The sequence below is a fragment of the Odocoileus virginianus genome, unplaced genomic scaffold (assembly GCF_023699985.2).
Source record: "Odocoileus virginianus isolate 20LAN1187 ecotype Illinois unplaced genomic scaffold, Ovbor_1.2 Unplaced_Contig_10, whole genome shotgun sequence".
Classification (NCBI taxonomy): Eukaryota; Metazoa; Chordata; class Mammalia; order Artiodactyla; family Cervidae; genus Odocoileus; species Odocoileus virginianus.
In genome coordinates this window covers 761,698-771,116 of record NW_027224327.1, presented here as the reverse complement: position 1 = coordinate 771,116, position 9,419 = coordinate 761,698, and the positions used below count along the sequence as shown (strand labels likewise).

General features: G+C 41.8%; 1 protein-coding gene across 3 annotated transcripts in view; it reads right to left on the bottom strand.

The window, feature by feature from the left end:
* Positions 1-3,867: 3,867 nt before the first annotated feature.
* The window catches only part of UGGT1 (UDP-glucose glycoprotein glucosyltransferase 1), a 120,805-nt gene continuing 115,253 nt past the window's right edge, over positions 3,868-9,419 (bottom strand). For all 3 annotated transcript variants that reach the window (XM_070463940.1, XM_070463941.1, XM_070463942.1), the window contains one exon: positions 3,868-7,969. In XM_070463940.1, the coding sequence (XP_070320041.1) occupies positions 7,944-7,969 (26 nt within the window). In that variant the 3' untranslated portion in view covers positions 3,868-7,943. The remainder of the gene's footprint in view (positions 7,970-9,419) is intronic.

The window sequence follows — 9,419 nt, the reverse complement described above, 5'->3', positions numbered from 1 at the left end:
GTAGTTTGAGCATTCTTTGGCATTGCCTTTCTTTGGGATTGGAATGAAAGCTGACTTTTTCCAGTCCTATGGCCACTGCTGAGTTTTCCAAATTTGCTGGCATATTGAGTGTAACACTTTCACAGCATCATCTTTCAGGATTTGAAATAGCTCAACTGGAATTCCATCACATCCACTAGCTTTGTTTGTAGTGATGCTTTCTGAAGCCCGTTTGACTTCACATTCCAGGATGTCTGGCTCTAGGTGAGTGATCACACCACTGTGATTATCTGGGTCATGAAGATCTTTTTTGTACAGTTCTTCTGTGTATTCTTGCCACCCTCTTCTTAATCTCTTCTGCTTCTGCTAGGTCCATACCATTTCTGTCCTGTATTGAATCCATTTTTGCGTGACATATTCCGTTAATATCTCTAATTTTCTTGAAGAGATCTCTAGTCTTTCCCATTCTGTTGTTTCCCTCTATTTCTTTGCATTGATCACTGAGGAAGGCTTTCTTATCTCTCCTGGCTATTCTTTGAAACTCTGCATTCAAATGGAATATCTTTCCTTTTCTCCTTTGCTTTTCGCTTCTCTTCTTTTCACAGCTATTTGTAAGGCCTCCTCAGACAACCATTTTGCCTTTTTGCATTTCTTTTCCATGGGGATGGTCTTGATCCCTGTCTCCTGTACAGTCACGAACCTCCATCAATAGTTCATCAGGCTGTCTATCAGATCTAGTCTGTTAAATCTATTTCTCACTTCCACTGTATAGTCATAAGGGATTTGATTTAGGTCATACCTGAGTGGTCTAGTGGTTATCCCTACTCTCTTCAGTTTAAGTCTGAATTTGGCAATAAGGAGTTCATGATCTGAGCCACAGTCAGCTCCAGGTCTTGTTTTTGCTGACTGTATAGAGCTTCTCCATCTTTGGCTGCAAAGAATATAATCAGTCTGATTTCGGTATTGACCATCTGGTGATGTCTATGTGTAGAGTCTTCTCTTGTGTTGTTGAAGAGGGTGTTTGCTGTGACCAGTGCATTCTCTTGGCAAAACTCTACTAGCCTTTGCCCTGCTTCATTCTGTACTCCAAGGCCAAATTTGCCTGTTACTCCAGGTGTTTCTTGACTTCCTTCTTTTGCATTCCAGTCCCCTATAATGAAAAGGAGATCTGTTTTGGGTGTTAGTTCTAAAAGGTCTTGTAAGTCTTCATAGAACTTTATTCAACTTCAGCTTCTTCAGTGTTACTGGTTGGGGCATAGGCTTGGATTACCATGATATTGAATGGTTTGCCTTGGAAATAAACAGAGATCACTCTGTCTTTTTTGAGATTACATCCAAGTACTGCATTTCAGACTCTTTTATTGACCACGATGGCTACTCCATTTCTTCTGAGGGATTCCTGCCCACAGTAGTAGATATAATGGTCATCTGAGTTAAATTCACCCATTCCAGTCCATTTTAGTTTGCTGATTCCTAGAATGTCGACATTCACTCTTGCCATCTCTTGTTTGATCACTTCCAATTTGCCTTGATTCATGGACCTAACATTCCAGGTTCCTATGCAATATTGCTCTTTACAGCATTGGACCTTTCTTCTATCACCAGTCACATCCACAACTGGGTATTGTTTTTGCTTTGGCTCCATCCCTTCATTCTTTCTGGAGTTATTTCTCCACTGATCTCCAGTAGCATACTGGGCACCTACTGACCTGGGGAATTCCTCTTTCAGTATCCTATCATTTTGCCTTTTCATACTGTTCATGGGGTTCTCAAGGCAAGAATATTGAAGTGGTTTGCCATTCCCTTCTCCAGTGGACCACATTCTGTCAGACCTCTCCACCATGACCTGACCATCTTGGGTGGCCCCACACGGCATGGCTTAGTTTCATTGAGTTAGACATGACTGTGGTCCTGTGATCAGATTGGCTAGTTTTCTGTGATTATGGTTTTAGTGTGTCTGCCCTCTGATGCCCTCTTGCAACACCTACCATCTTACTTGGGTTTCTCTTACCTTGGACGTGGGGTATCTCTTCACAGCTGCTCCAGCAAAGCAGAGCAACTCCTCCTTACCTTGGACAAGTGGTATCTTCTCAGGCCGCCCCTCCTGACCTTGAACATGGAGTAGTTCACCTTCATCAAGAGACTCTTTGTCTTCACTTTCTGCTAGTAGGCTGGTCTCATCTGCATATCTGAGGTTATTGACATTTCTCCCAGCAATCTTGATTCCAGCTTCTGCTTCATCCAGGCTGGCATTTCGCATGATGTACTCTGCATGGATGTTATATAAGCAAGGTGACTCCATCCCCAATTTGGAACCAGTCCATTGTTCCATGTCTGGTTATTAACTGTTGCTTCTTGACCTGCATACAGGTTTCTCAGGAGGAAGGTAAGGTGGTCTGGTATTCCCATTTCTTAAGAATTTTCCACAGTTTGTTGTAATCCACACAAAGCCTTTAGTGTACTAATGAAGCAGATGTCTTTCTGGAATTCTCTTGCTTTTTTTATGATCCAACAGATGTTCGCAATTTGATCTCTGGTTACTGCCATTTCTAAATCCAGCTTGTACATCTGGAAGTTCTCAGTTCACATACTGTTGAAGCCTAGCTTGAAGAATTTTGAGCATTACCTTGCTAGCATGTGAAATGAGTGCAATTGTGTGGTAGTTTGAACATTCTTTGGCATTGCCCTTCTTTGGGATTGGAATGAAAACTGACCTTTCCAGTCCTGTGGCCACTGCTGAGTTTTCCAAATTTGCTGGCATATTGAGTGCAGCACTTCCACAGCATCAATTTTTAGGATTTGTGATTCCATGGACTGTAGCATGCCAGGCTTCCCCGTCCTTCACTATTTCCCAGAGTTTGCTGAAATTCATGTCCATTGAGCCAGTGATGCCATCCAACCATCACATCCTTTGTCATTCCTTTTCCTCCTGCCTTTAATCCTTCCCAACATCAGGCTCTTTTACCTGGTGGGACACAAATGACAAATGTTTTCCCCCCAGTACCAGACACCTGTAAGGCAAATTCAAATCTCTGTGGCTTCCTCCTTTCTGGGATTTTCCCCCTTTGAAAATCTACCAAGGTATATGTTTGTGTACTTGTACCTTCACATGCTATATACATTAGTAATATTTTTTACAAGCAAAATGTGATTTCATGTTGGCACCCAGTTTAAAACCCCTCAGGGGATTTCTGATGGCCCCAGAGCAACCCAGATCGCCGCTCCAGCACCACTCTTCTGACCATGACACCAGCCACAGAGGTTCGCACGTAGACTCCCTAAATGAGATGATACCAGCTCTCACTCCTCCCTGTATCCCCATCTTCCTCCTTCTACATGGATACCGCTGCTGGTTCCCCAAGCTTCAGTTTAAGGACCATCTCCCTGTAGGGGATTTTCCTGGCCACCAAATCCCTCCTCCGTCTTAGGTGCTGTTTGCTGTGTTCTCACAGTCACAAGGGCCCCCTCCCCAGCCTCCACCTCTGCAACAGCTCTCGTTACACCAGTGTGCAGTGCCCAGTGAGCACCTGAATAGTGGGAACTGTATCTTCAACTTTAAATCCAGCCCCAGAGTAGTTCTGAGAATTTCCAAAATGAACAAAGCCCCTGACATCCTACCTGTTATGGTTAGTGCTTCTGGGGCAGCTTGCCCGCCAGATCCTGCCTGAGGCAGTTCCCCGAAGTTGGGGACCTAGAAAAGGCCTAAATGCTCTCCTGATAACCTAAAGAATCAGCTGCACCTGGACCCAGCTCCTCACTAGACAAGATGTTCAGGGAAAGTTCTTCCTCCTGTCCAGGCCTGTTGCTTGTGTCAGATGAAGGGGTGGAACTTCGAGCTCTAACCATCTACTCTTCCTAGACAGAAAAACTGAATGACAGACCAGGGGGTTTTAAAGAAGAAAAGGAAAAGTTTATTGTGTTGACCTTATTTTCATTACAGTACCAGAAATTCATTCTCAATTCATTTTAGGTGCAGAGGGCTCTGCAGACATTTAGTGCCCCAGTGCTTGCTCCAAAGCAAGGGGCAGCACCCAAACCTACGGTGCATTTCATAGAACATGATTACAATAAAATAGAAGAGTTACAAAGGGTTTTTTTAAAGTACATAGTTTCTTTAAAAATTCTAATATTTTTGTTTTTCCATGTTTACATTATTACCAAAACCAAGTGATTGGAAAACATGGTACTTGATATCCTTGTCTCAAATTGTTGACCTTAGGTTAATGTATTTTGCTATTTTCATTTTAAAGAGGAAGTATACCCATTTCTCTGAGGAAATCTAAAAGGTGACAAGTAAGGCGATGGATAAATTACAGGTGGGATGAAGGCTCTGCTTCATACCCTAATTCATGTCCTACTTAAACCTGCCACATTTGGCCTCTGTGCTGTGAGGTCACTGGAAAAGGCTCAGGGGATGGCCTTACTTCTGGACTACCTCTGAAGCTGATTTCCTGATTTGTTTTTAAAAAATTGTCAACACTCATAACACCCTGACAGGGAGAGATCCTCCAGTCAGTGCACTGACTCATTGCCACCCAAAAGTCGTTTCTGCATTAGATTGAGAGATCAAAGACCAAATAATGAAAGAGGAACTGGTATTTTCCAGATACTCTGAAACAGCAATGACAACCTGAGTTAATGATGTCTACATTTGGTGAACTCTGTCAGGTTAAAGATCTTTCCTCACTATATCAAGACTGAGAAAATAGGAATTTAAATTAAAAAGCTTATCCCACCAGACTAGATACTTAACAGCAATATTCAAGTTGATTAACCCACAAAAATGTCCCCATAAAATCAAATATTTAAAAAACTAATTATTAAAATTACACAAAGGAATATATATTTAAATAACTTTGCACACAATGCACCCTCCACTTGTTGTTACCAAGAGAAATTTTCCATTACATATCTTTACCAAAATTTTAATATTTCCATGAAATTTGATACAACAGTACTAACATCATTTTATTCAGAAAAACACACTAGATGTTCCCTTGGAACTCTTGCATTGAATCACTTCTTTTAACCATTCATGACAATTGTAGGGGGAAAAAAACTGCTTTCAAGTACCTAAATTTACTGACGAGGCAGGTGTGGGGGAAGAGGAATCGTTCTTGTTGTGAGGGTGGTGTCTGGCTGGCTCCATGTCACAGTGTCAGTATGATGTAATTCCCAGCCAAAGGAAATAGATTTTCCTTCCTCCCAGTCTCTTCTGGAAACTGCACTGTTGTCCCTAGCCATCAAGGACTCTGCAACCAGATAATCATTGTTTATTCTATCAGAATCTTAAGAAGGTTCATAATAGGAAGTCGTGAGGACAGCAGAAGAAACTAAGCTCCATTCTTAGAACTGCTTCTTAATGTTTATAAAACCTTTGCTTTCCCCAGAGAGCTGAGTTCACAAAATACATGGGCTTACCAGATGTGTGTGCACTCTGAAATGCCATTGAGAGAGATTCCACGCTTTATCAATTGTATGGAAAACTAACATACCATCATTCTCAATGTGCTATAGATAGAGGACCATTTTAAAACAAAACACAGGCATGCCCCAACAGCAGATTGTGTTACACACATTTTGACCTCAATCAAATATCACTGTTCACAGAACATCAGAAGTCACGCTGTTGCATTTCATTCTGACATGTCACGCTATTTCGTATCACTCTGGCACTGATTAAGACAAGTTTTCTATTATGGCATGATGAAAGAAAAAAATTCATTACATATACATGATGGTTAAAAACAACACCCTGTGAACAGTTTCCAGAAGCTTCGACTTTTCAGTGAAATCAATTCATGTTTCTTAGGAAAAAAATCTACCAATCTTTTCAGTCACAATTTGCTTTCATACAGTAGAAACAGCAGACAAAGCTGACCAAGACCAAATTTTAGTGGCAGCATCATTTCCTAGGTTGCTGGAGATTCGTTTTGGAAGATCTTATGCCACATGAACCAAGAATTCCTGGCATGAGGAGGAGGGTCTGAGGCCATCTCAGAAGCAAGCTGGGTCTTGCATATTTAGATTCAACTATCAATAAGACTTAAATCCAGGGTGGTAAGGGGCAATGAAAATACACACTGCACAGAGAATAGATTTCACACTGTACCTTCCTCATACAGAATACGCATGAGAGACCAGGCAAAAAGATGTGGAAAGGTGCCCTGTTCCATGTCCCAAGGGAACCAGCATTTAGAAGGCATATCCCAGTGACTTTAGTTATTTCCTGCTCAATATCCCAGAAAATAAACTGGGAAAAAGCACAACTGTGCCCATGGTTTATAGACACAAGTGGTGGCGGCAGCAGCTTCTCTGAAGGCTTAATTAAACCTCAGACGAAGCTGAGCAAATACCTTTCATCCTCATTGATTCTATCCCTTTAGCTGCTACTACTAGTAGAGGAGCGGTGTTGGGGGTGGGGGGGGTGGGGAGGGAGAGATCACATTGCCACCTTTGTCAACAACAACTCTAGGGGACCTTTTTAGTCTTGGATCAATTTATCTACAAGTCTCTCCTCCCCAGTTTTTACAAAAGCAAACTCAAAAGCTCCTTCAGACTTACAGACTCCTGAACTAATGCCTGCATATGAATATGGAAAAAATTAATTACTCGATATTTGTCCTAAGACACTGGAAGGAGGCACAGTCCATGGACTGCTCTGCTGCTGTAGCCTGCAGCCTGGGGAGATGGGGAGCAGGACCCGCAGTCTCAGACAACCGGAAGACTCCTCTGGGCGCCTCCCAGCGCTGCCCACCCAGCAGGACAGGCTGCTAGGGAAGGGCTGTTCTGGGTTGCTAAAGACACAAAAAGCCATGACTCATGAGTCCAACTTGCTTCAAGAAGCAACTCTGTGGAGTCAGAACGGGGGGAACGCTGGCAACGTCTGCCAGCTTAAACTAAAAGAACTACAGACCAGTGTATAGAAAAACATGAATTACACAATCAAAATTTCTCCTGGTCTCAGATCTGGGAGTCTTTTGGAGAGAAAAGACAAAGCCGACTTCCCCTGGGTCTGAGAGACAAAAGTGCTGCAGAGAAGCAGCGGGTAAATGACGTGGTGACCTTGCTGAGGGAGTTCTGAGCCCCTCAAGGTGGATCACGAGAGGGGCTTACTATGGCTGTATCCAGTAAGGAAATAACAGACTTCTTTTAAGAAAGTGGGAAGAGAAAGCAGAGACTTGCAAATACAAAAATTGCTTACAAAACAATTACTTAAAAAGTTCACTGGGGCTGGGTGCAGAATAATTATAATGTCTTCATTTCATATTAGTCACAATGGTTCTGACAGTTTATAAAACAGAACGGCCAATTTCTGGTTTTCCTCATGACCCCACCCCCAACACTCCAGAGCCCTCCTACTGCTGCTATTTTCCCGACCCTCACCCCAATCCACCCCCATCCTCTCCCCAAATTAATTTGCCCCGAGCTTAGCCTGAAGACACATGATTGTTCGTTGGGTTTCAATTTAGCAATGAACCTGATGCTGGGGAAGGGCACAGAGCCCACCGGCGCAAACACGGTGATGCTCGGGCAGCCGCCGCCGCCCCATCCACTATCCGCCCGGACGGGTGGCCCCGGCTGCAGACGGAGCTCCGCTGCGCCTCCCCGCGGACTGAGGTAAGGAAGGACACGGCGGCTCCGGTTAGTGGCCTCGTGTGACACTGCAGCACATGTGGGCTTGTTCTTCTTCCAGTTGCTTTTGCCATCTTCTCTTCTGGTGAGAGGCCTGCTCTTCATAGAGTCCCCCAGAGATCAGTTCCTTGTCTTCCTCTGAGGTTGGAATCTAGTAGCGAGCCTTAACCCCAGAGATCCAGAGCTGCCAGCCCGCGGGAGTCAGGATGAAAGGGCAGCACTCCTGCCCAGTCGGTTCATCAGCAGTTGTATAGACAGATTGGAAAAAACTAGCATTTAATAGAAAAAGTGTTTTTCAAATGGTGTGATTTCCTATCCTCCTCTGGAGATCATAATTCCTCATGGGTCTGAGGTCCTATGGAAAAGGAGAGCAAGTGGAGAAAAAATGGATCCCTGTCAAGTTATACAGTACAGACATTTTCTGTTATTGTTATTCTGGGCATTTTCTGCTATTGAAAGCTATTATTTGTGCTCCACCTTCACCATATCTCTCTTTTTTTAATTTTTAGGAGCTTTGGTTTAGTGTATTTGTGTCATATTTTGAAAGCAAAAACAAAAAAGACATATTTATTTTCAAGAACACTGAAACTAACTGTATACCCCTACTCCCTCTAAATTGTTTTCACAAGTACAATATTTACTTCTAGTAAAAATGCACATATATTTAGTCAGGATTCTTCTTTTTTCACTTAATAATGTATAAATTTTCCTCTGTAGCAGTGTAATTTACCATTTTCTAGTCTTGGGTGTTTAAACTATTTTACAATGCCTTAAAAAAAAATAGTAAAATAAATTTCTCCATGTATATAACTTCTTTATTGTATTCAATTATTTCTTCCAAGGTAAATTCTCAAGAGAGGAATTGTTGAGGATATAAAATTTTAATGAATCCTGATGACTGATTTACTGCCTTTTAACAAGGATTTTTCTAAGCACAAAGCTTCAACAAGATTCACCCAGAAGAGTTTCACCACCATCTTCCCCAATAAATGGCATAATCACCAAAGGTTAAAGTGTTAGTTGCTCAGTCATGTCCAACTCTTTGTGCCCCTATGGTCTGCAGCCTGCCAGGTTCCTCTGTCCCTTGAATTCTCCAGGCAAGAACGGTGGAGTGGGTAGCCATTCCCTTCTCCAAGTTATCTTCCTGAACCAGGGATCAAACCTGGGTCTCCTACATTGCAGGCAGATTTTTTTACTGTCTGAGCCACCAGAGAAACCCGGCATTACCAATATGTACACACTTTTCTCTGTAGTAATAGTAATGCTAGAGTCCTTTAATTTGATTACCGTTTCTTCAAATTCATTTATTATTTGTGCTTTTGTCTTATTTAAACAGTATGTCTACATTCTTTACCCATTTATTTATGAAAATCCTTAGGTTTTACTGATGAATTTAATTATTTTTATGGTGAATATCCAACATTTCAGCTGTGATTTTAATATCATGGTATAGTCTTCAGGATGTTTAGGTGAATCACTCAAGATCCATTTCTATAATTGCTTTTTTAGAATTAGTTTTGAGCTGAATAAATTAAAATCCAGAGTGAAGCTTATTAAAGGTTTATATAAAGTCACTTTTTGTATTCTAACAATTTTTTTGGACTGGCTACCACTCAAAATGTACACATAGTAGAGAAACCAGTGTATGTCATGTATCACAAAACTCATAAACCTAAACAATAATAATCACAAAGCACTCTTTCTTCAAAAAAAAAGAAAGAAAACAAAAGAAGGAAGGGAGGGAGGGAGGAAGAAGGATGGGAGAAAGAAAAAGAAAAAAAGGCAGCAATTACATTAATAAATAC